This window comes from Protopterus annectens, chromosome 5.part0 (genome assembly GCF_019279795.1).
Source record: "Protopterus annectens isolate FY-2018-M chromosome 5.part0, PAN1.0, whole genome shotgun sequence".
NCBI classification, from domain to species: domain Eukaryota; kingdom Metazoa; phylum Chordata; order Ceratodontiformes; family Protopteridae; genus Protopterus; species Protopterus annectens.
Window position 1 is genome coordinate 1,295,180,667 of NC_056735.1, and position 27,500 is coordinate 1,295,208,166.

The following is a 27,500-nucleotide window of genomic DNA, read 5'->3' on the forward strand; positions in this document are numbered from 1 at the left end:
CTGGGTCCGACGTTGGCTGATGTCGCCTCCTCCCCGACGTCAGAGCGGCAGGGGTATAAAAGTATCAGCAGACGCCATCTTCCTCAGTGTTTCTTGCCCCAGATGCCAGGTGCCCTCCAAGGAAGGCTAAAAATTAGAACTGGAATAAAAAAATTTCCAGACATACACAATAGCAATAAACAGATACACCATAACAGATATCCCCAGCTAAGTATAAAAAGGTGGAAGTGGACCCAATGTACAGAGGAGAAGGAGGGTGGGAAAACCTGACTGCAGTTGCATATCTATCGGACATCTACATTTATGGTAAGTACAAAACTGTACTATGTCCTTCAAGAATGCAACTGCAGTCCTTACATATGGGTTGAATACCATAGCCAAGCTGGGGGTGGTAGGCTCTATGATAAGGATGGTGTAGCTAAAATGCCCTGCAGGACTGCAGAAGCAAAGCCTGCTTGGGATCTGGAATATAAAGGGAGGTTGTAGTGCTTGGAAAATGTATGCACGGAGCTCCATGTAGCAGCTTCTAGAATGTCCTTTGTAGCCACCCCTCTTAGAAAGGCTGTGGAGGTGGCTGTAGCTCTGGTGGAGTGTGGTCTGACATTGGCTGGCACACCCTTACCATGGTAGGAATAACAAAATCTGATGCAATGTCCAATCCATTTTGAAATTGTTTGTTTGGAAATTGCTTTTCCTTGTACCCCAGGAGCGTAAGCTACAAATAGTTGGTCAGACTTTCTGTTGGCCTTAGTTCTGTCCAGGTAGTAGCGCAGTTGTCTGTGAATGTCCAAAGTGTGCAGCAGTTTTTCCCCTTTATTTTGAGGATTGGGGAAGAAAGTAGGCAGGTGGATTGCTTGATTTAGAGACACCCTGGAGATCACTTTTGGCATAAAAGAAGGATTGGTTCTTAAAGAAACCCTGTTCTGATGAAAAATGAGGAATGGAGGAACTGCCATGAGGGCCTGTATCTCCGAAACTCTCCTTGCTGAAGTTATTGCCAACAGGAAAACTGTTTTCCAGGAGAGAAATTGTAGCTCTGCAGATGCTGCTGGCTCAAAGGGAGGAAGAGTTAATTTTTCCAACACGAAATTGAGGTCCCATGCAGGCACTGGTGGTTTTCTGGGAGGTTTGATATTCTTTACCCCTCTTAGAAATTGTCTTAGCAAAGGATGTGAGAACACAGGAGGATCGGTGTTGTATCTTGCTGAAATTTCTGAGGCATGTATTTTTATGGAAGAAAATGAAAGTCCATTATGCAGCATTTCTGCCAAGTATTCCAATATCTGTGGAATGTTCATTACTGATGCATCCTGTCCCTTGTTGGTATTCCAGATGCCGAATCTCTTCCATTTGGCCAAATAAGCTTTTCTGGTGGAAGGTCTGCGTGCTTCCAATAATATCTGTTGAACTTCCTTGGAGAAAGAGATATGCGGAGACATCATGGGACCCTCCAAGCTGTCAGGCGCAGAGTTTGCAGGTTTGGATGAACCGTCCTGTAATTGTGCTGAGTCAAGAGTGGAGACCATAGGGGCAGGGTCCACGGTTTGGTGCAAGTTATACTCCTTAGTAGTGGACACCAGTGTTGTCTTGGCCAATCCGGAGCTATTAAGATGCCTTTCGGTTGCTCTGCTTTGATCTTCAGTAACACCTTGGTCATCAATGGTAGAGGTGGGAATGCATAGATTTTTAGAGAGTGCCAGCTGAATGAGACAGCATCTATTTTCCAGGCTTGTGGATGATGTGACCTCGTGCAGAACTTTTTCAGATGATGATTGAGGTGGGAGGCAAAGAGGTCTACGTCCAGCCTCCCCCATGTAAAAGTTATTTGTGCAAAAATGTCTGGATGCAACATCCATTCGTGTGGATCCAGGATGTTTCTGCTTAGACGGTCCGCTAGTACATTGTCCCTGCCCGGAACAAACTGGGACTGTAGCTGTATGTTCAATTTCAGGGATTTTTACCAAAGAGTCATTGTCAATCTGCAAAGGGGGTAAGAATGAGTACCTCCCTGCTTGTTTATGTACCACATGACAGTGGTGTTGTCTGTTCTTATTAGTAGGTGGCCTTGCTGAAGATATTTTCCGAAAGCCTCGATTGCATGCATTACTGCTAACATCTCTTTTTGATTGATGTGCAGATGTACTTCCTGGGGGTGTCCATTGCCCTTGAATACATCTGCCCTCCATCCATGGTCTGAGGCGTCTGTTGTAATGGTTTGGCTTGTTTGAGGCTTGTTGAAAGGCATACCTTTGTTTAACTGGCTTGCTTGGGCCCACCACAAAAATTCCCTTTGTAGACATGGGATGAGTGGGATAATTGCTTCTAAGTTGTGGTTGTGTTGTGACCATAAACTTTTTAGGTACCATTGTAGTTTTCTCATGTGTAGTCTTGCCAGTGGAATCAGTAGAATGCAAGATGCCATGAAACCCAGGGCCTGCAGGATTTTCCTTGCAGTCATCTGGGTGAGCTTTGCTAGGCTTTTGAAGTAATGTGGTAGTTGTTCTTGCTTCTCTTCTGTGAGGTAAGCCATTTGAGATTCTGTGTCTAGTTTGGCTCCTAGAAAAGTTATTTGTTGGGATGGCAGTAGTTTTGATTTTTGTAAGTTGACTGTGTATCCCAAAGCCTGTAGTAAGTGAATGACATAATTCAAGTTTTTTGTCAAGACTTGCTTGCTGTCCGCTTGTATAAGACAGTCGTCCAGGTAAGGGTATATTTGTATCCCCTGGAGTCTGCAATGTGCAATTACTGATGCCAGGCATTTCGTGAATACTCTGGGTGCAGTAGAAGGGCAATGCTGAGAACTGATAATGCTCTGACCCTGCAAGAAATCTGAGGTATCTTCTGCAACTGTGTCTGATTGGGACATGCAGGTATGCCTCCTTGAGGTCCAGAGTGACCAGCCAAGACCCCTTGCCCAACATGGGAAGGAGTTGCTGTAACGTCAGCATTTTGAATTTTGGTACAATGAGAAAAGTGTTTAGAGCGGACAAGTCCAGTATAGGTCTCCATTGTTTTTCTTTTCTTGGAACAAGGAACAGTCTTGAGTAAAATCCCTGGCCTTGTTCCTGAGAAGGAACCTTTTCTATTGCTTTGATTTGTTTCAGCTTTGAAATTTGTTCGAATGCCTCTGCTCTTTGATTTTGTGGCAGGTTTGGCATGCCTTGTTGGTAATGTATGGAAGTGGAACCTGTAGCCTTGGTCTATTATGTCCAGAATCCATTTGTCCTTTGTTAAAATGTGCCAGTTTTTTGAAAATAAGGATAATTTTCCGCCTAAAGGTGCTTCTCTGAGCCTTGGTCGGCGGTGTCAAAGGCAAGTCATTGTGATTGTCCCTGTGGGGCAGGTGAAGTTCCTGCGCCACTTCTCTGATTAGTGGGTTGCCATTGGCATCCCCGGTAGGAGCCTCTGTATTGCCCTCTTCCTCGGCCACACCTGTTTTTCCCCCTTTGAAATTTGTCAGTGTCCGGAAAGGACCAATTCTTAGAAGGCCAATTCCTGTTGAACCTAGGAGGCTGAACCTGGAGGAAATCCTTGACTGTTTGCACTGATTTAGCCTTTTCCTCAATTCACTTCAACACATCCAGAGCATTAGAACCAAATAGCTTGTGCTTTTCCAGAGGAGCATCTAGAAGCTTTGCTTTAACATGATCTGGTAATGGCTGTTCTTTTAACCATGCATGTCTACATATGACGGCCCCTGTCATAGCTGCCCTACATGAAGCTTCCAATGCATCATATCCACACTGAAGAACATGGTTGCTAACCTGCTGAGAGTTGTGAACCACATCCTGCAAGGCTTTCCTATCTAAAGGCTCAGGAGAGGCTAACTTTTTCTGCAAGTCATCCATCAAGTAATCCTGATACTGAAACATATGAAAAAGGCAGTTGAGGGCTCTCATAGACAGTGTGGTAGAAATATAAACTTTTTTGCCCCACCTCTCCAGGGACCTAGCTTCCCTGTCAGAGGGCAATGGATTCTTGGCCGTGGATGTAGTAACCCCCTTGGGCCCCTGGGAAATAGTTTCAAGATCAGCAGCATGGGCCTTAAAGAAATGTTTATGGGTTTCAGGAACCCTGTAGTATCTGTCCGGCTTGACAGGAGCAGGAGGGAGAGAATCAGGAGAAGCACTCTAATCTGAATACACATCATCCAGAACATCAAGCACTGGAGGGATAGCTAAAGGCATGTGTTGTGGTAGCTTAAGGAAGGTACAAAGCCGCTTTCTGGAGTCGGAGTATTCCTGGCCTTGCCACTGAAAGTGTTCCCTCATGGAGTGAAGTACTTCCCCAAAAGAAATATCCTCAGGAGGGGAGGCAGAGGGGATAGAATCCTCCGCATCTGAATCCTCGTAGGCCTGGAATGACTCTTCCTGGGTTTCTGAGTGATCAGAGTCACCAGAGGCTTCATCTGATGAAAGGGTGTCAGTATGCTCAACCCTGGGCCTTTTGTCAGAAGGTGGCCGAGATCCTCTTTCAGGATGGGCCTGGGAGCCTCTGATTAAAGAAATTAAATCTGCAGCTAAAGACATGATTTGTTTATCAGTAGTGGGTTGAGGCAGAGCTTTAGGAGGGTGAGGCTTAGCCTGGCTAGCAGCCTTAGCACGTGTGTAGGCCTTGATAGACATAGACATAGGGGGCCTAGCTGCCCCACGTGCTGGAGTAACCTTGTCCACTGGGATGGTCTCCGGTAGATCTTGGGCTTCAGAATCTGGAGGAAAATCAACCACCGGCGCAGGCTACGGGGCCGGAGAAATCGGTAATGCGGTGTCGTCAGTCCGGAGCGGTGGAGGAACCGCCTCAGAAGAGACCGAAGTACTCGCGGTATTTTTTGGCGTGGAGTCGGTGGAAGTCACGGGCCGAGGATGTCGGTCCCGGTCCTTCCGTTTTTTGGAAATATGAGTTGTCGGATGTTCCGACGGCATAGTATAGGAGAATTTGTCGCCAAAAAAGTTTTCAGCAAACTCTGCCCGGCACCTGAGGGTGCGCTTATTGAAGCAAGCACAGGCGGCACAGGCCGAGACGTCGTGGTCTGGGCCAAGGCAGGGGAGGCAGTAAGAATGGAAATCCTTATGAGGTATTTGTTTACCACAAGACAAACAGTTATTAACTTTTTCAGTTATTTTTGACATCGGCTGAGGCAAGAAAAAAGATCCCCAACGGGGTACTTAGCTTTTTTGATGACTCCGGATACGAAAAACACAGGAGCTGACCGACCAGCACTTGCGAACTGCTTCTGCTTCGGGCACCACGCGGCAAGAAAGACTGAGGAAGATGGCGTCGGCTGATACTTTTATACTCCTGCCGCTCTGACGTCGGGGAGGAGGCGACATCAGCCGACATCGGACCCAGACTTTTGAATCCGGCCGACCGAAGGCTGCCTGAGGCAGGACAACCCATATGTAAGGACTGCAGTTGCATTCTTGAAGGACATCAGGGATCTAAATTTAGGTAAGGAGATTCAGCTGATGAAGTTTCAAAGGAGAGTTAGTTTAAGTTTAAATGATAAGGGATTGGCTAGAAGGGAGGTTGAAAAATTAAGACCCAAAATAAATTGTTTGGATGTTTTGAAGACTAAAGCAGAACTTCTTAGGAGAGGGAATTACTAATAGTTGAGAAGGGAAGATTATTTACATATATTATATACATACACACACACACACACACACACAGACACGTGCTCATGAGGCATCAGGGCTTTCCCCCATGTTAACAGGGCCTGTCTTCTGCAAAAAAAAAAATATATATATTTTTTTAGTTTTGTAATCTCGAGAATGTTGCAGTCTTGATTAGCCATTTCCCAAGGTTTTACATGATTTAGGGTCATATAGTCATGTGTCAAGTAAACAAAGCATGACTATTCATAGTGGACCCCCCAAACACTATTTAGACATGGTTGAGTATCTTAGCCAACTACGCATACCAACTATGCATATTCTCCAAGGATACAAGATTTTTTTTTCCCTTTCGTGCTGAGGATTTCAGAAAGACTGGCATAAGAACAGTATAACTCAGTGTCAGCTCTAAGACCACTTTCGGCAAAATGAGTCACTTGTCTTAAGCTCCGCCACATCTTTGTGGGAGATCATGTAAAGTGCTATGTGCACCAAGCCTGCTGCTCTTGTGAACTCTTGCTGAAGTACTAAAAATAGGATTTTGTACAAAGTGAAACTTCCTGTCTTTGAACCAGCAAGCTCAGCTCATGTCAAGGGTCAGCTTTTCCAAAATTACATTTAACGTCTCTACAGGAAGCACCAGTTTCCTTAGTGGCATGAAATGCAGACACCCATTCATGAATTGCTTCAGTCAGAGTAACGCTGCAAAAGGAAGTTCTAAGGACAGGTGCACCTTACATATCACACAAGAATAGCCAATGACAAAAAACACAGAGGCAGAGGAAGGTTTGTTAAACCAAAGGTGCCTTGAAACAAATGTCATTATGTGGGCACCAAAGAAAAAAAAAATCTAAGTGCACTCTGCCAAGTAGAGTTTCCAGTGTTAGCCTTTCTAGCCTCCTTAAAGGTCCTCCAAGGGAAAGGACCCCCAAAGCAAGATTGATGCCCACTCCTCCAGGCTGCAAGCCCTAGATTTTTTAAGACTGGGTGCCCCAGGGATCCTTGATGTCATGAAATAAGGCTGAATGAGATAAGTGAGATCTTGAGATCTCTTCAGCTCATTTCCTTCAGTAGAAGAACCCACTCCATTTTTTTGGCAACAGAGGTACCACAAAAATCAAGTTGACCCTGACCTGCAAAGCCTTTCCCAGAACCTAGGTAATCAGGGTACAGAAAAAAAGTATGCATAAGACCTTTGTTCTACAGAAGGAAAGCACACCCATTGCTCTGGATTTCTTGCAGGGGAACTTTATCCGTTTTGTATTTCATGGCTATGCGTGGAGGCATACTATCTCCAGAGTGCTCAAAAGTAAGGGAAGTTCATAGCAGATACTTGGATTCAACTTCTATTCATGGGAACCATGTGCTAATCATCTTAGCTGATCCTCCATGTGCAAACACGGGTATGTTTTGATGCCAGATCCCAGGCCATCATGGCTAGTCTACAGAGACTGATAGAAACATGTCCCCCACACTTACTAATATTACACATCAGTGTGGTACTGTGACGGGGCAGAGAAGACCATGACATAATAAAAACAGTCTGAAGACCTTAATGATGGTTAACAACTCCTTGAAAAGCTGGCACAAGGCCAAATGCACATATAATAGTGCCTTGGACTCAAGAGTATCTTTCTGCATTCCAATAAGCCAGAGGTTGGGACTGGTCCTCCTTGAACTCTACAAAAGTTATTCCTGGAATGCATCTTCCCTGCACTATCAACTAACTGAATTCTTAGAGAATGGGGGAAATGAAAACTATTCTCTCAACAGAATGACAGTGAGGGTATTTGAGACTTCTGAGTTATCAATGCAGTTTCCTTATATGACACCTCACAAAAAGAGCCACAACAACAGAAGATACACATCTCGGTAACTTCTGCATGGAATCTGTGGTCATGGATGGTTCACTACAGCCTGAAGGAGGAGGCTAATTAAAAGCAATCTTTTCTTGTGGGGCAGAAAGCCTGTCCATCTTTGTAGAAACCATCCTAGGTACAAAAGCATTTAATATGGAAAGGGATGAGGCCAGGCTTCTAATGACTCCAGGAGATTCTTAGTTTAGTGAAGCACTGAACCGGGCAGTTTAATGACTTGGAGTGTACTTGAACTAGAGCAGTTGCTATGATAGGGAAATATGTAAATGCCAAGCACCTTGAGGTGGGCTTGTCTGGAGCAAAGTACTTCAAAAATACACTATGGCTACTCAAAAGGTAAAGAATATAGTGTGTTTTGTCCCAGCCACAAACTGAAGAAATTTTCTGTAGTTCAGAAAGAAAAGTTTTTTTTTTAACAGTGCTAATGATCAGAGTGGATGCAGTATAAATATATTCTAAAACATCACTGTCATTGGGCAACGTATTTTTTTTAACTGCATTCATGTGTTAACTGGTAAGACCACTGATCACAAGTACTCCTTTTCAGGGATGATGTGGGTGCACTGTTTGGTTTAGTGACTTGCTCAGAATTCCACACTAGGCAAATAGAGGTGGAAGGAATTAAACCCTGTACCCTCAATGTCAGTAAATAGTTCACTACCAGCTCAAAACCTTAACTCCATGCTTTAACTGCTATAATGGCAGTTACCATTAACTGGCACCAACACCAAGGTTTTATCCATGTCTGGTTAAATCAGAGAACAGGTCACTGAATAGTTGCACAAATATATAAACCGAGTGACCCAAAAGCAGAAAGTCGGGTCTTCTTGCTGCCAACGGCTGAAAACCACGCTTTAATGATGTGATCTCACAGGTATCCTCAAATGTATATAAAAAGAGGAATGACGTTTGGCTTTTGTGCTTCAATTCCAAGTAAATCTGAATTGCATTGTATGACAGTCAGAAAGTAACTTGGCTCCACCCATGTAAAACACTCTCACATTAAATTAAATATGGAAGCCTGAAAATAATGTTTCATCATTGACAGTGTTGTAACCAAGAAAAAAGTTAACCTGAACAGAGTATGCAAACTCTTCAAACATCCAAATCACACAATAAATCAGGAGAGAATTTTCTCCTCCTCTCAGAAGGATAAACAATCCCAAGACGCAACGGGTTCACTAGGCAGCGGAAAGGGGGCATTGATTCTCTACCACAGCCTCTTCCACAAAATAGCAACAATCAAAAACCGAATGGGTTAAGACAAGCAATGGTAGGACACACGTCCTGGATTTTCTGTCCGACAGATGCAACTTGGGAAGCTTTACTATGGCCCACTGGCTTCTTAGCAAAAACAGTCAAAACATCCAATGAGAGACAAAGAGCAGATTCTTGAAATACAAGGCACATGATTACCACCTGCAGATGCTCAAAAACGAAAATCCAGCTGTGGCACATGTTACTAACTACATTGGCCTGGCACAACTGAAATGCCTTATCATGTGATCAGCCTCCAAACAAGCATCAGCAGCCGATGATACCACAGGAGGGACAGGGCAATAAATGCATTTCAGTTACACTATAGTTATACACAAAGCTCAATTTCACTACCCCAACAAAACACACATACCCCTCCCTCCAACAGTTGTTAAAGGAAAAATGTGAACTCTACCTTTCTCTGTAATAAACATGCACAACTCGTCTACCATTATAAACTGCTTTTGTTCCGGGTGCTTTTTGTCACCATGTCTGCTGACCATCAAGCCTCTCTCCATCAGACTTCAGCTCACATGATCCCCATATTGGGCAGCATTTGTATGGAGATGACAGATTACCAGAAGGGTCGCCATCCAGGCAGCCATTGTGGTTGTGTGCCTTCAATGGCATCCTAACAATGGTGCATTATACACATATGGCCCTAACACCTTCCGAGTGAGACATGTATGACCCTTACCTCCCCTGACTGGGGGCTGTGTGACTCATCATCACAAGGGCCTCAACACATTCTCTAACCAAGTGTATCTTTTTGTGCACCTTTGAACGTAAAAAGCTACTGCTAAACCAAAAATGTCAGCTACACACTATGTCTGCATCTGCTACCACTCTTTTGACAGATCCCAGCAATACAATAAATGGACACCCCATTCCTTCCCACACCAGCTCTGAGAGATGGCCAATGCCCTAATCAAACTTTGTTCACCTGGACCATGGTCAGGTTTTATCCCCCTATGTCACCATATCTGGCAATATAACCCTTTTTTCAGATTACTTTAAGATGTGTCTGCAACAATTCCAACTGTTCACACTGAAATCCATACATATCCTGTACTTAATGTTTTACCCAATTTTGTCAGTGTAAATTGTGACTTGAGCAGGTACATCCCTTTTTCTCTCATTACACTACATTAATATTTCAATATATGATGTCTTCACTATACCATAAGTGTATAAACATCTAAAATTGTTTTATGTAAAATTAAACTTTGCGTGTCCAACACTTAGATTATGTCTTGATCATTGTTCATGGTTTGTTAACTATGTTTATGCTAACAGCAAAAATTCTCTTGCATTTGTTGATCATCAGTTTGGTTCGTTAATAAATCAGAAAACTATGAAGTAAATTTAACTTGCACATTGTCATCTGAAGCACTGCTGCCTTTTGGTCATCTCAAAACAGAACTTTACACATTAGTCATACTGCCCACACAAACATGCACAATTCTACTTAGTACTAAAATGAGTAATATTTTCATCTTAAAAACATATTATTTGGCATTTATGATATACTAGCGACAATACTGAGACATTTTATTTTCTGAAATTAAATTCTACTATATATGTTAAAAAAATAATAAAATTATATATATGTGTGTGTGTGTGTGTGTGTGTGTATATATATATATATATATATATATATATATATAAAACATTTGTTTACCAGGAAAGTCCACTGGGCCTAGGTGAGCCCATTTTCAATGGAGGCCCAGGAGAAAAGCTCCACATAAAAAGTCACATTACAGAAATACAAATATCAAAAATACAAATATCAAAAAATGTAGCACTATTTACAGTTTTTTAGCAATTCCATTGCAGTTTTATGGTAGTCCATCGATGATATTAACTTACTTTTGGTCATACAGAGGTCATAGACATTACTGGTGGGAAGGCAGAAAAAAACAGTAACATCGTATACAATTATTTACATGCATTTAAATCTGTGTAGACAGTGTAGTAACAGTCATAGGTATGGCTGCAGACCTGCTAAGAGTGCATACCTTCAGCCCCAGAGAGTGGGAGTAGTGAGAAGAAAAGAAGAGTTATTTTTGGCATGGCCAAAACCAGCAAGTAGAGAGGTGTTGTCTGAGGGATTTTTTTTAAAGAGAGCAGGGTATGAGATGGAGATTATAAATATAAAAAATGGGCCCCATTTAAGTGATAGAAGTTTCAGAACTTCGAATTTCATATGGCTGAAACCATATGATCAAAGTTTTAAAACTTCAAACGGAGATCTCCATACAACGCAGAACAGGAATATTCCCTTTTCCTCGCTGTAGTGCGATCTCAGAGTTGGCGTATTTTAATAGCGGGGGGGGGTGCAGGGGGCTCACCCCTCCTGCATAAATGTGTTAATTTGTTTTTGTTTGGTTGTTTTTTTTGAATGTTCGAAGTTTTAAAACTTCGATCATATAGTCTCGGCCATATGATGTTCGAAAGTTTTGAAATTTCAATCATTCAAAGTAGACCCATACATAACATATACGTGCGCGCGTACACACACACACACACACACACACACACTCTCACTCTAGGAACACAACAAACCTGCAAGTGATTTCTGGGATTCAGGAAGAGTCCAGTGACCAAGTCTTTGTGCCCTCGCAAGATGTGCACACATTCTTCAGTGGCGGTGCTATACACTTTCACAAGATCACCTGAAATGCACAGAAGATATCTGAAAAGAACAAGAAAAAATAAAGACTTATTTCATTGTGTAACTCCAAATGCAATAACACTGATAGTTTCCAAATCACTAATATTTTCAGATGGCTGCATGGTGCTATGTCCTAAAGGATAAAACCCCAACTATGGCACACATGACTAAAGTTCAGGCACTGGCAGTTAGTGAGGGAGAGGTAGGATGGGAAGGAAAGGCTAACACTGATTCAATCATTCTGAGGAGAGAGACGCTACATCACCTGTGGATCAGACTACAGATTTGCTCTTCATGTAAGGACAGGAGGCATATGGGGGGGGGGGGGTCTGTCTCTGCAATAAGTGTGTAGCCATATAGAAACCTAAAGTATCAGGCACTGCATCACACCTGTCTGACAGTAAAGGGGAGAGGGGATTATGAACACAATATAAAATCTCTTGACTATCCAGAGGATGAATGCCTCACGATCCAGGATTCTCACGATTCTGGTATACACAAATGCAAAGAATCTGAATAAACGAATGGGCAAACTGTAGATGTTTACTGTGAAATCAGGGGGAAGAAAAGAAAAACAATAAATATGTATTTTACTTTTATTATTTGAATTGTGTTAGCCTCAAGGCAATGAAGACAGACTATAATCTAATGCACCCAATCTGGTAGGCAAACACTGGCAGGAAACTGCCAACTCAGAGGTAAGCATGAAAGTCATCACACAATACAGAATTTAAGATTCACAGAACTAGCATCAGTGAAATGGTCCATAGGTTGGTACTAGGCTATCAGTCCTAGGGCCTATACAAGCCTAGCCATAACAATTCCCTGGCTATTTCTTCCCACAATATTTACTTCCCTGGACCTCTGTCTATCAGGGCGACTGACATGATCTCTGGGATAAATTTCCCATCTCCCATCCAGTCGTCAAAGTTCCTTTTGAAGAGAACCAAGGAGGCACTCTGCTTGACATGTATGGGCAGTCTATTCCAGAGTATGGGGAGTCTCTGGGTCAGAAACCTCTCTCTCCAGCATGTTTTGTTCATTGTGATGACAAGGTTTAGATCCCTGGAGCGCGTGGCTCTGATGGATTGGGATGTCCAACAGCTCTGGGTTTGACACAGCCTTGTATGTGAAGCAGAGATTGCCTCTGAGTAGACGATATGCGACAGAGCACAGCTGGAGTTTTTTTTAGTCGGTCAGCACAGGGCATCTGCTTTAGGCCTCTGATTTTTTTAGTGAGGTGTCTGTGCTGCCTTACCAGTTGTTGCAGATGTCTTGTGAGGTACATACCAAACGGGGCATTGTACTCTATGATGGGTCTATTGAGGGATGAGTACAGTGGGACAATGACCTCCTTTTTCCTGGATGAAAAGCTCTTGGTGATGAGGTGTGCCACATAGAAGGATTTCCTGACTGTTGTGGCGATGTGGTTACTGAAGGTGAGACCACTGTCCACTTGTGTTCCTAAGTCTCTTATCACACTTTCGGTGTTTAGTGTACTGCCACCTATGTGGTAATTCATTGGTACATGTTTTTTCCCAAAGGGGATAACTATACACTTTTTGGCATTGAGCTTGAGCCTATGGCTCTAGCACCAAGCATCTGTTTCTGTAAGGCCCTTTTGTAGAATATTCACATCATCTGAGGATTCAATAATGGCTCCCAGTTTGCAGTCATCTGCGAACTTTGTTAGTCAGAGTCCCTTAGTGTTGCCCTGTACTTCAGAGATGTAGATGCCAAACAAGAGCGGTCCCATGACTGAACCCGGAGGTACTCCACTTGTCTGGAACTGGATTTGGAGTCTGCTACTTTTACAGTGTGGGTTCTGTCAGTAAGCCAGTTGGTAGGGATTTATGCCCAGCTTAGTAAGTTTATCTATGATTCCAGAGTGGGGGATGGTGTCGAAGGCCTTGGCAAGGTCCAGATAGGCTGTGTGGCCCACCTTACCCTCATCCACGGCACTCTGGAGACTGATTCGAAGAAGTCAATCAGGTTCAGGAGACATGATCAGCCCTTCACTAACCCAAACTGGGTGGGGTCCAGTGTTTGAAGGTTGCCAATGTCTTTGTTTATAAGTTCCATGATAATACGTTCCATGGCCTTACAGATCAGGCTTCCCAGACTGATGGGATGGTAGGTCCCAGGATCAAAGGTGGATCCCCCCTTGTGGTGTGGGATAACTGTAGCTGTGTGCCACTCAGTGGGAATGAAGCCTGAGGTGAGGCTGTGATTAAACATGACACTTGAACTACAAAATGAACTGGCATGTCACCCATGTAGTACACAGCCCGGGATGACATCTGGTCCCATGGATGCTGTATTCTTAGCTTTGGAGTGCAGTTTTTACCTGTTTAGCCATGATTACCGGAATTTGGCAATCTTCTGGTATTGAGATGGGCCCTTTAGGGGGTGAAGTTGGCACTGAATCGATCTGCCAGGATATTGGCAATGTCCTCAGGAGCAGTATATGGGGGCTAGACTACATACCCCTACCTCCACTACTAAACTATACAAGGGCAGCAGATGTAGTACATGATAGTATAACGACTATGAGTAAAATCCATCTGAAATTTACTGATCCAGCTATGAATGATTACATCAAACTAGGCTCAAAACAACCTAACACAGTTTATTTTGCCCTGTAACAGACTTAGCTCCCCCCACGCCAGGGAAAGTAGCCTCTCAAACAAAAAATATCCTACAGAAGTACTTATATGACGAAGCAATCCAGTCATTTAGTTATTATGGCCCAGTCATAGCCTCCTACAGAAACTATAGAAAATAGACTTTCATTTGAGTTTCACAAAACTAAATGAGCACCCATTCATGCAAAAACTAATCCCATTACAGCACTCAACCTTTTTACAGTCCTCTTAATATTACAGTAAACCACACAACTCCTTGTAAACTAATACTGTCACTGAAGAAAGATGCCCTTGGCTTAAAAATGACAAAACTGCTAACAAAAGCAAACAAAACAGTGCCAGATACTACTGGAAAGCCACAAACAAACAGGATGACTGGGAACTTTTTCATACCTATTGTATTTTACACAAGATTGCTTTTAATACAGTCAAGACAGTTTATCATCAAAGTAGTTCATCATGGTCAGGCAAACTCTTTCTGTAAACCTTTAAGAGAAATTGCATTCCTTAATTCATCTTCATAGCTTCCAAACAAATTATGGCATATATGGCACATACTTCCACAGCAATGTCATACTACACTTCTAGCATACCCTAGACAAACACCAGTCCCTATCCCTCACCCACTAGAACCTCAATCAGTATCACACTCCTTTCCAACTCAAAAATAACTCTTATCCTGCTCTTCCAGAAAAAAAATTGATTAATCTCCAGCACCAGACCTACAATACTTCACCCAATGTTCCTCCATATGGAAGGTCTCAAAACATTTCAAAGCCATTCTCCCACCACTAATCTCTTATTAATGCAAAACAAAATTTCCCCACAATTGTAAGGATTCTGCTCCCTACAGTTATCACCCACTCCTCTCCAAAGACTACAGAACAATGTCCAACATATATTCCTTAACCAAAACTTTAGAATAGAATATTTACAAGAAACCAATTGACTAAATCAACAGGAATGGGATTCTCTCAGACCCATCATGAGTTCTGTTCAGGCTATAATAAAATGGATTACTATCTGTTCAGTCACCAACACCATATACCCAAACGTGACAGAGCTTATAACAGACTTAACCAGAGCTTGCCACCTTCTTATCCAGAATCTCAAGCAAACTGGTCCTGGTACAGAACCTCTTATTTCTTGGGGCAATACCATCAACCTGTTAAACAGAACTTGCAGCAAGCAGGCAGACGGCAGCCTACCACATGTGGGCAAATTTAACTCTCAACACCCCAGGATTGAGTGCTTGGCCTCATTCCATATTCCTTCCATCTCACTCACCTCCTCTGTAACCCATTATGCTGATGACATACCAATCTTTAGAGATGGATTCCCTGGATCTAAAGCAGACCGAATACCAGCTAGCTTACATAATGTTATGGCACTAGACAGAACTGCATAATCAACTTTGCACCTTTTGCAAATTGTTCTTAAAACGAACAGACTAACGCTACTATCAAAATTTATCTTCACAAATACCTCAGCCTATGGTTAAGACCCTTTGCTTTCCTGTGGAATTTAAAAGCCAGCAAGGGAGACACAGTCCTACTACAACTAATGGCATGTTATGTCTTTCCCAATCTACTAACCACTAACTCTAGGAGAACTCTTAACTGTTAATATTTTTATACCAAAACTAATGAGGATATCTATTTCTCCTACCAAAAGGATCCAAAGTTGTCATCCCATCTCAGTACTCTTCCCTTATCAGACCCATCACAGAATACAATACCCCCCACCTTTGGTATGTGCAAATCCAAGCATAACTGCTCAAATGGAAAAGTCAAAATTCCAAATTTTTCCCACTCTTGATTTAAGTCGACCAGCAGCCAAAGCACTTCTTATAAAACTTCTCTGTGTTTCATCCATGCTTACCACCCTCCAGAAAACACAAGTCCATCAACTGTAGACACGTAATAAGTGGAGAGATTCTGCAGACTGCCTCCAACATATCTATATCGCTGTACTGCACCAACCAAACTCGAATGGCTTGAGCTACAAAAACATACTCCTAACACAACTAACATTCAGAAATCATATCTATATCCAGCTTTACAGGGAATTGTCCACAACTAGATTCCAACCATCTCAGACTACAAGACAGACATCTACTCACAGTTTCCAAAGCTCATAACCATGCTGCGAATGCCCTATACTCGGTAATCATAAACCAATAACCTTGGAATAATATTCCCATTGAAAAGAAGAGCAGAATCCAAAACAGAAACATTTATGAAACCTTCTAAAAACATATATAATAATAAGAGTGTCCCTAAATTGAACACTAAAAATCAGTTAGCATTTTAGTAACAGATCTATTCCATTACTTAACCCCTTGCTGTAAACTCACACAAACCACCCTAACCATATTAAATTTCCTCCCCAAACTGACATATACCTAAAAAAGTCTTACTGTAATTGTCTGCAAATGCTTTTAACCCTATTTTCTTCCCATACAATACCTGCTGTTGCAGTACAGTACTCACCTCCTTCCCCAATCAACATCCTCTCTAGAACCCTCTGTTTGCGTAAGTCAGCTGAATACTGCAGCAACACTGAAAGTGCATTTCTATTATAAATCTGTGATTACACTGACATTTCTACTTTTACAATGTATTACTACATTTGAAAATAAGTACTATAACTGACCTTTCTACTATTCTAACAAAATTCAATATGTGCAAACTTACTAAACTTGATTTTTTATTCCCTGGCTTTTTTTTTTCCTTTCTGTTATCTCTGCCTACTGGAGCTTCTCTCTTCTCAAGATTCCACTGAAAAGGGGCCTATTTATTGATTCAGGTCAGCCTACATCAAATAAAACTATTCCAATGGATCAGCAGGACTCTTTTCATATTCGATAATCTATTGACTGCTCAGAGGTGAGCCATGCCTCACTTTTCAAACCATTAAAGGCACAATCATATCTGATTTCTTATTTTTTCACAAAGCAGAATACTGACCAAGACAGAACAAGTGATGTAAGTGTAGAATGCTATTCCCCCTCATTTTGTACAGGTCTGGAGGTTGATAATGTGACTGACATAGATAAATCAATTACATCATACAAAAAATAAACTTGGCAAGTCTCCAGCTTAAAGTTTATGATATGCAGATGCAGGGAGAAGCAGTTTCTTACGATATTCTTTAACTCCATCACAAAATGGATATTCATACAGCAAGATTCCCCATTGGCTACAATCTTATCTTATGCCCTAACCAACATCCATGGTAATTAAAATTGAATTATCAATTCATCAAAACTAACTTTTTATAAGTAAGCCAATTTAACCAGTCAGTTATGTAATCAAAGTCATTTAAGTATACATTCCACATCTTGCCCAATCGCTTAAGAGTTTTTGGTATTTTTTAAGCAGTTTTACCATTGTTATATAAGCAAATTGTGACTATTTGATTCACATCAAAAGAGATTACATTCCACAATGTGGAACACTTACCAAGAACTTCAACTTGGTGGCTCTAGGATGATTACGACGACTTAAATTTAAGTTCATACAAGGTTATTTTAATGAATACATGTACCAATGACAGATGTTTGCTTCATATTATCATGCAAGTCTTGCTCGCATTTCCTCTATCAATGTTTTAGTATTTTGAGTTTGATACAGTGACAAGATGGTTTGTTTGATGAATATTCATTATGGATACATCACCAGCCTTCTCTGCAATGAGTATGTAGGAGATTAGGGTTTACTGCAAAAGAGATATGCATGATTACACCGTGGTTGGTATTTAGGCAGTATTTGCTATGGCACATTAGAGAGGGTAGTGTTCTAAACTACTGATAAACAAGTAATACAGAATGGTGCTACCTGCTATGGCTACAACAGTAGAAACCTAAAGAGGAGAGGTGTGCATAAACAACTGCATACTGCCCATTACGTTAAGGGGTATAGATCAGTTCCAATTCAAAGAAGGCATAATCATTTGTGGGGACTATTATTCCAAGTTCCCAAAACTAATGCTGCTACAAGAACATGACAAAACAGAAATAAATAGGGAGTCCTGTTGGTGCATCATTAGAGTGTTCCAAGGCAAATTCACTTACATTTAATGCAAAAATGTAGCACTCTACTCTTTGGAAATGGAAACAGGAGCTACAGTTAAGTAATATGCAACCAGATATTTACAAAATAGGAGACAGTGAGAGACTGTAATAGTACAGCTTTTGTGAGATGATGTTTTGGTACTGGCAGGGACATACTTCAAACTACCACCAGTAAGAGAAAATACATTTTGCATCCTTATTAAAGGCAGCTTAGAAGACTTTGAGGAATCAAGGAAATGTTATTAAGATCATAGCAGGGATGAGAATCAGCAGTTATCCAAAAAGACTTGAAAGGTCAGTGCTTTTTAAGCAAGGCGTGACCTGATTATGATGTTCAAATGATTCAATAACAAGTACTCAGGACCAACGTTAGATAATGCGCTTACCCAAAACACCATGAAAACAGTTGTCGGGCACAGACACCTAATGCTGTGAGAAAATCAGGTGCAATATTTTTTAACGTAGAGGGAGTTGGCAGTGAAATAAACTTCTAAACAGCAAACAACTGACATCTATGATATTCAAACAACTGGTTGTAGAGTGATCAAGTTTTATGGCTTACGATCCGAGGTTTAACACTACCAGGCTCCTGATTAGCCTTCTATAAGGCTGTTGGTCTGTGTAGACCCAATACATTGAATACTGTCAGACAAATTTTCATGTAATCAATCTATTTGTTTTATACAGGACACCTGATGCTGTCATACCTGAAAATGGTCAGCAATGAATTTAGTAAGTTTATATAAAAGTTGAAATTCAAGCAGATATCCAGTCCATACTGGTAACAATCTAATTGACAGATGGAAAGAAAACCAAGAATATAATCTCACAATTTTTGGAATGTAGGAATACTCCACTATAAAAACTAAGTTTCTCGCTAGCTCAGAATTAGTAAGCACAGAAATAAATGAAAAACAAACCTACATTACAGATATCTGAAAATTAAACAAAATAAGATAACTGTTGGAAAGAAGTCAGCAAAGACAGAAATGAATTTTCATGTTAAAGGCAGAGTAAGAATCCTCAGGATTGCAGTCTGGTGTTGTAATAGCAAAATTGCCAAACTGAGAACCAATACAGCTTATGAGAAAAAAACACTGCATAGTAAATGCATAGAACAGCTGCATCAAAACTGAAGTTTCAGGAAATTAACCATCAACAAGAATTGTCACTAGTCACACTGCAAAAACAGGCAGATTTTGAAAAGCCAAGTTGCAGAGAGGCCATGGAAGCAATGTCTTCAAGAAATGTTATATGGCAGCTACATCTGAAATAAAAACAATATCAAGATATCCAGTATATAAACAGTCTGGTTAAAACTCACCAGGTAAGAAAGGCTGTTGAAGAAACCAAACAGATATATGGGCTATTTTTGAGATGAAAATTATTAGAAGGTCTGATGCAGCACTTTTAAATATGTGCAAAAACTTTCTGATAAAGGTCCCAAGACAAAGTGTTAACAGCAATTTCAGACAAAGTATAATATATTGCATGCTACCTTGTAACATACATGTGTGTGTACATATGCACTCAAACAATCTTCCTTATACGGGAGCACTTAAAATAAGCAAAACTCCTCAAAGTTGACTAAACAGGTGGGTGAGACTGACTATCCCACGGGTTAGGGAATATGCCCCTTCCTGTTAGTTTAGTGGGAACAATTAGGAATTGTGCAATCTCAGAGTCAGTAACAGAATTAGCAGGAGGACTTCTCCCTTTGCAAAAGGCAAGATTTTATTTTGCATGTACAGAGGTTACACCTTGGGTATGCACAATGAAGTGTCAATGTTGTTTTTGTTTATTTTAATGTGTAAACATTGGAAATAAACTCCCACATGCCAACCTTTGTAAATATATATGGGTATGATAGAATGGTGAATGTTAAGGACAAACGTTGATAACATAAAACCCAACATGGCACGATACCAAATGGCCATAGCACTGACAAGCAAAACATTGCATATATGGGTTTTTGCAAGAGGGCAAGACTTGTCTGCTAATTATATACACCATCTTCAGACTGGACTGCACTACAGCTAGGAATGGACAAAACCCCAAACCCAGCTATACTGCGAACTCGCACAATCATACAAGTGTTACGGCACTTTGGTACTGTGCCATTTTGTTGTTCTGGGTTCTCTGTTATAAATGTCAATGTCCTGAACATTCGACGTTCTAACAGGAAGTGCCAAACACGTATTAATTTTACATTTCACCCCGCCCATCTTTAAATCTTCTAAATAACACATTTCATCCTTGGACCTAATAATTTCCTCTTTCTTTCTCTGTACTACACATAACTGATTTGTTGTAAGTTCTCATATTTTCTTTGTTCTTTCTATATGCTCCTTTTCACAAACTTTCACATTAATTTCACGTACAATTTCTTTACTATCGTTGTGTTTCTCTCTTTATTTTTATTTTTCCTTTCAATCCTAACCAGCTGCCCATTTTCATTTCTTAAATGGTTATCGTTCTGGCATGACCTTTCCATAGCAGCTGAGAACTTTTTCTTTCTTTTTTTCTCTCAATACCACAAATTACTTCCTATAACTCTATTCTATTCTAACAATCTATTTTTCTCACGAATACACAGCACACTGCAAAATGGTTTGCAAAACCAAGCCATTTAAGTCTGTACTTAGAAAAAACATCTTTGAATCTTATTTGCAAGTATAAATTCTAGGTTTTCCACTTACTAATTTGCCACATGTGATGCTTCCTTCACATATCTTGCATCTAGATCTGTGTTCTTTGTCTTTCATGCTTCATGCAAATGACAGTCAAACTCATTGGCCAACTTTTCTTTGCATTACAGTGGAAATAAGCTTCCATCTTTTTAAAAAGTATTTTCATTAATTTGAAGTCCATACTGCCTCTACATGGTATTCAATAAAGAATCTTCTATTAAATTTCCACCTGTTTCAATTACTGGAAAACTTATAAACTTAACACTTCCACTCCCTGAAAGCATAATAGCCACATCTGAACATTACTTTACTCGCCATTCACAAAAAGACATTTCTTCACATCTGTATTCAAACCATTTCTTAACACTTTAAAAATCTAATATCATTAAACATACTGCATCATAATCCAACCCTTTCAACCTAATTGTTCCCACTAAACTAACGCATTTCTAACAATACCATGTACATCTCTCAGTCCTACTCTCTTGATGTATTGTAATCTTCATTTCTCCACCCATTTTCCAAGACTGTTTACATTATCTAACAATCTCATTTCTACATTTTTCTTGTTTTTGTTGGTACTACTTTAAAGGGATTACTTTTATTTCACTGTATTTCATTTTCTTTGTTCATACTTCATTAGTTTTACAAAACTGCCTTCTTTGCTCAGTTGCTTAATTTTTCACTCACTCTTTGCCACCACCTATTATTTCCAGCTCTGTTCTTGATATACGGGCTTACACATTATTCTAGTATCATGTAATCCATCCACGATGCCCTTAAATTTCTTCATTTACTGAGCACAGGCTTACAACCCATTTTGTATGTACTCTAAGGTCACATTACTCATATTTGATTTTGGACAACTCATTACAACATGCCAACACTTTTTACAAACAAAAAAAAAAAGAAAGAACAAATAAACTACCCAGAATAGTATCCTGTTGAACTTGGAATTACATTTGTTATTTCTACACTACAGCCATAGCTTCTACATTTATGATCATAAATTATCCCCTATCCTCAAAATACAGACTGATTATTTATTTGCAAGGAGAAGCTCATTCTGTAATTCTGAAATGTATTTATTTTTTTATTTGCATCACTGAATTACAAGGAGAAGCTCATTCTGTAATTCTGAAATGTATTTATTTTTTTATTTAACATTGTTTACTGGGTAAGTCCGACTGGGACAGAGCCCATTTTTAGCGAAGGACTGGGCAGAAACACTCCAGACACCTCTTTGGAAATGTGTGATGTAATGTTATCTGACATTTTCCATTACTGATACTAGTACTAGGTTCTCTAATCAAGTATCTTCCACCTGCAATTTGTTCCAAGCACAAATCAGACAAAACAAAATCAGCCATTGCTTTATAAATCATACAGGGGGCCACTTGTAAGTAATTTAGAATAATCAAAAATACGAGACAAATCCTGAAGGCTTTCTGAAGCGGTGTAGTATTCCAACCACAAGCTATTTCTATTAGGAAATCAATGTAACTATAACTGGCTCGTTCAAGGGCCACAAAACCAAGTAGCACCTTCAACAATGGACTAGATGAGCGAGATATCAAATGTAATAATGATCTCTCCGGACAGACTAAACATGCTATTTACAATTAGGATTACAAAATAAGATTTTTTTTCTTTGGCAGATAAATAACTCAAAATTACTGCCTACCACTGCTATTAGACTGTTAAAGATGACGCCTTTTTTTTTTTTTTTTTCTAATTCCCATGTTACAGCTGAGAAAAATAGTCCAAAAAAGAAGAAAAAAGACCCAGTACAGTGCCCGTGGGAGATCACTGGTAACCATCCTCAGAACAAACAAGTAAAACTTACCATAACATGCTGCTTCCTGTTGTCAACCAGTGTTTTAGCCATCTAATTTAACTGAAATAACATTTACCACTTTTAATGTGTCAGTTCTATCCTTATGGGAACTAGGACTGTATGCTTTAGTAAGGTCATGGTAAGTAGCAATCACTATTAGTCCTTTATCAAGGGCTAGTGTTCTCTCTCCAAAGGCCATAACAATTCAAAACACAGGCTCCCCCCTTAACAAACCCATGTTATTCCACCTCTATCAGAAGATGGTCCCATGTAATTTAGACAAGTTCTAATAAGACTCTCTCCAAAATTTCACATAAAATGTTAGGCAGGCCAACATGTCCAAAACTTCCTGCACTTTGTGAATTGGTACAACTACTGTCTTTTCCCCGAGTCTGCTTCAGTGGACCGAAAGTTCACTTTCCCGACTTTCAGTTAGCCGAGATGAAAAGGCAAACAACAGAACACAAAATTCCCGGAACACCAACTTCCCACTCCAGGTAAGTAACCACTTGGTCATCCTGAAAAAATAGTAAAACTGAAGGAAAGTAAACCCCCCCACACCACCCTAACTAAATACACCAACTCCGATATCGCACTATGGGGGTATGGGGCAAAGTTCAACAGGGTGGCCAAGCAGTTACTTATCTGGAGTGGGATATCGGTGTTCTGTGGTTGTCGGCCTTTTTGTCTCTGCTAACTGAAAGTTGGGTAAGTAAACTTTCAGTCTACTGAAGTAGACCCCTTTTCCCATAAGCCACGTATGTGTCCACATGATGGCATTTATAAGTTTTAGATTCGTTTTCCACAATTCTCTATAGGAAATTGCAAAGTGTGTTGACTTGTCTCACAGTTCTTCAATCTATAATTGTGATTATACAGATATGGTTAACAAACCAAATGCATACAAATAGTCCGTTTTGAGCTTAACAGATCAAGCCAATTTTGTACTCCTATGTAAGTAAGGCTTCACAAGAAAAGCAAGTTGTCTCCATATTTACTGCAGACTTTTTATGATTCAGGTCGATGATGCAAAATAGCATTTTAGGCTTTGTTTTAGATCTTATTTTACCATTCTACAAAGGAGTTTTTCTGTTGAGTTTATCTGTATGTGTGACCTATCATGAATGTGCAAGTTAATATTTCACACTCATTTTAATATGGTTGCACACACAATCACTGTTTACGCATGAATTTAATGTATGGATCAGGATGGGAACTTGTTTGCCTCTCTGCTATGTAACAACCCTGAATGTGTTTATATACCATTTCACATTCCATTCCATATCATGTATGTTTTTTAATTATTTTTACTTGATATTGTCCTGCATTTCTCTAATATTTCTCCACATACTTTACACGTTTTCCTTTATTATATATAGAGATTTCACTTAAGAAATGACATTCTCAGACTGTCGAATGCATACGGAGTTTGCCCTGAATGTGAAATGTATGTAATATCAAAAGAATGGATTTTATAGGCAAGGGCGAGTTAGGTGTGGTGGGGATTAGGTAAGGGCATAATGTATAAGAGTTTATGTTGGGGGGTTAAGTTAGGTGATAGCCATGTTGGGGTGTGCGTTCTGTGACCAAGGTGTTGTACATAATGGCAGTGTTATGAGAAGGGCTTTTTCTATAGTTGGGTGTAGGATTAGGAAGCATTAGAAAGATGAACCAGGGTGCAGGTCAATCTATATAAAATGCACTGTAAGCATTATCAGTATTTGTTGTACTATTTTTTATACTGTATTTATTTATTGCTTCTTCTGTGTGCTTGTCTCTGCTTCTTGGACTGTGTCATGCTGAAAATGGTCCTTAGACTAGACCTCTTACTCTGTTGACAACTGTGCAACAAATAAGAACTAAATTATACTATTTGAAGCACAATTATGTTGGCTGGCTAAATAGTAACATCTTTGCCTCACAGTTTTATTTTATTTTATATTTTACATTTGTTGACCGGGCTAGTCCAACTGGATACATGTCCATTTTCAGCAGAGGCCCGGGGAGATAAGCTCCATGCAGAAAAAAATAGCAAAATAAAACATTTTTACAAACAATGTTGTTACAGGTTAATACATAAATTATCATAGAGGTCTAAGTACCGCCCATTTTAAAATTCGAGTACAATACTAAAATAGGTCTAATATTATACTATAGTCTGGGAGAAATAGGTCTGGGATAAGAGGAAAATAAAATCTTTATATTTACAGAGAGTATTAGAAGTTAGGCTGGAAAAATCAAAGAGGACAAAAATAAATCACAGTGCCAAAGGCTGGTAGTGAACAAAATTACAGATAAGACAGAAATACTTTGCAGTGCAGTAGGCAGGTACAGTTCAGATTGCAGACAGAATACAGAAAGTCAAAATAAAAGAGGCATAAGTGTGTCTTTTATATATATTAAAGAGTTTCCACAGTAAGAGTAAGCTTAGGGGATGAACAGAAGGGTAAGGGATAGCAAAAAGATAAAGTGGCAAGAAGGAAGGTAGAGCTAGTTATAGGGAAATAGTGGGTAGGCAGTACCTGTTATGAGTAGAAAAGGGGGTAGGCAGTACCTGTTATGAGTAGAAAAACTGATCAGCCAGGTTTAGTACAGGGGCATAGCCAGTGTGTTCTTAGGAAAAGTTTCAGTTTGTTTTTGAAAAGAGATGTGGAGGAAACTGAAGAAAGTTCACTGGGGAGAAGGTTCCAGGATTTTCCAATAGTGTTGCTGAAAAGAGAGTCCCCAGCGTTGTTATTAGACAGAGGTGTTTACAGGAAGTTTGTGTGATGAGCACAAGGATTTCAGATTCTTATAGGGACAGATGAGGTTAGTTAATATAGGAGTACTGGAAGGTTGGTAAAGAGTCTTATGGGCAATGGTTAGTTGGTGGTATTTAAGCAGATTCTGAACTTCTAGCCATCCAAGCTGCTTAAGATTATAGCAGTGGTGGGTTTTGAATGGGTTGCCAGTAGCAAACCTGGCAATGTTATTGTAGGAGATATCCAGTTTGGCGAGGTTATTTTTAGATAAATTAGTAAATATGGGTGAGGCATAGAGGAGTGTAGAGATTAGATGGGTGTAAGCAATAGTTTTTCTGACTGTTGGTGAAAGGAATGGTTTGATTCTGTAGAGAGAGCCTAGCTTTTTATTGACGGTTTTTATAGTATTGTTGATATGGGTGTCAAAGTTAAGATTGTTGTCTATGGTAATACCAAGTAGTTTAGTAGTTGGGTCAGGTGATATGGGAGTACCATTTGTGGATATTACTGAGAAATCTATTGGGACGGTCTTACGAGTAGGATTGAAAAGGAGGAGTTTTGTTTTTTGGGGGTTCAACAGAAGGCAATGTTGTGTAAACCATTGTTCTACTGTATTAAATACTTCTTGAGTAAGGGAGTGAAGTTTAGAAGTTGATGTGGCTGTACATATAAGTGTAGAATCATCAGCGTACTGAACACATGTAGCTTGGGGGATTGCTAGATGAAGGTCATTGATAAATACGGAGAAAAGAAGAGGACCTAATATGGACCCTTGAGGGACACCAATGTTAATGGGCAGGTGGGTAGATAGAGTGTTATGCCAAAGTACTGCCTGTTGTCTGTTATCTAAATAGGATTCCATCTCTAGACAGTGTATGTGGGCAGTAGTGCACATTCTCCACATGTCCACATAGATTTTCCCCCCACACTCAGACTTCCTTTCATATTCCCCAAAACATGCTAGTTGACTAAGTATACTAAACTACAAATATATGTATATGTCACATTTACTCTTGCCCCTGTCGTATAAATCACACAGAAAAGGAATCACTTACCAGTAAACAGGCAGATAGGAATGATACCAATCAAATGTGTATTCACATTTATTGCACTCTTTTTATTTCTCTCTCTACTCTAGATTGCATTGTGGTAAAATGTAGCCAATTTACCTCTGTTATGTGATTGTATATGACTGTACCCACAATTATAGATCATACATGGATATATGGTATTTATGAACCAGTTAACAGAGTACACCTGGACCGTTTCTACTCGATGCATTTATGCACGAAACTTAACATCTAACCTCCTTCTTCAACAAAATGGCACATTCATAAACTTCACTAAACGCTACAAAACATGTTTCAACACATTTTAGGTGTGCGTTTCTAAGAAAAAAGAAATCCAAAATATCATACCAACTAATGTTTTAACATAAACAAACTGTAAACCCTCCATATGCATTAAACCAACATTCCTGCTATGTACATTCCAAAAACAAACATTTAGTCTTAGTCCTGAAACCTAGAAAAAAAGGCAATACTAGTCTGCCACAGGATTTCAAACAGTATGTCCGCTATTAAAAAAGAACTATAGTCTGCATCATCCGATATCAATATTAACCATATAATTTACTCACTTAGAGTCCAAAGAAAATAAAACTTTTCTTAAGATTAATTTACTACCACCAATCCGAACCACGCGAATGTTTTCCATCTCCACCATTTTGTATGCACTCTGAACTTTGACATCACCAACTGGGTCACAGTCGCATAAACATCACGTTAGTCGGTGTTACTTTCGTAGTGAGGAATTTGTGTTGTATTAGCTGGGGGTTCGTTTGATTACTTATTTTGATATGGAATTCTGTCAGCTGTATGGGTATCAACTGGGGGATCTGTGACCAAGCTTAATTAGATACCTCTCAAGGGTACCTCATCACGAAGAACGTAGCTCATTTGCCAAAAAAATCAAAACATTTACAAATTTACATTTCCCCTGGGGAACATGAATTTTTTAAGACCCCAAATGATAGGGTTGCCACCTTTTCAAATGCCCAAAGTGGGACATTTTTTTGTAGAAATGTCAGATT

The 27,500-nt window shown here is 40.0% G+C and overlaps 1 protein-coding gene across 1 annotated transcript in view; it reads right to left on the minus strand.

The window, feature by feature from the left end:
- WDR75 (WD repeat domain 75) overlaps nucleotides 1–27,212 on the minus strand; it is a 1,027,793-nt gene extending 1,000,581 nt beyond the window's left edge. The window contains exons 1-2 of the mRNA XM_044071106.1: nucleotides 27,048–27,212; nucleotides 11,312–11,441 (exon numbers count right to left, since the gene is read on the minus strand). Coding sequence (XP_043927041.1) covers nucleotides 11,312–11,441; nucleotides 27,048–27,133 — 216 coding nt within the window. The 5' untranslated portion in view covers nucleotides 27,134–27,212. The remainder of the gene's footprint in view (nucleotides 1–11,311; nucleotides 11,442–27,047) is intronic.
- Nucleotides 27,213–27,500: the final 288 nt, after the last annotated feature.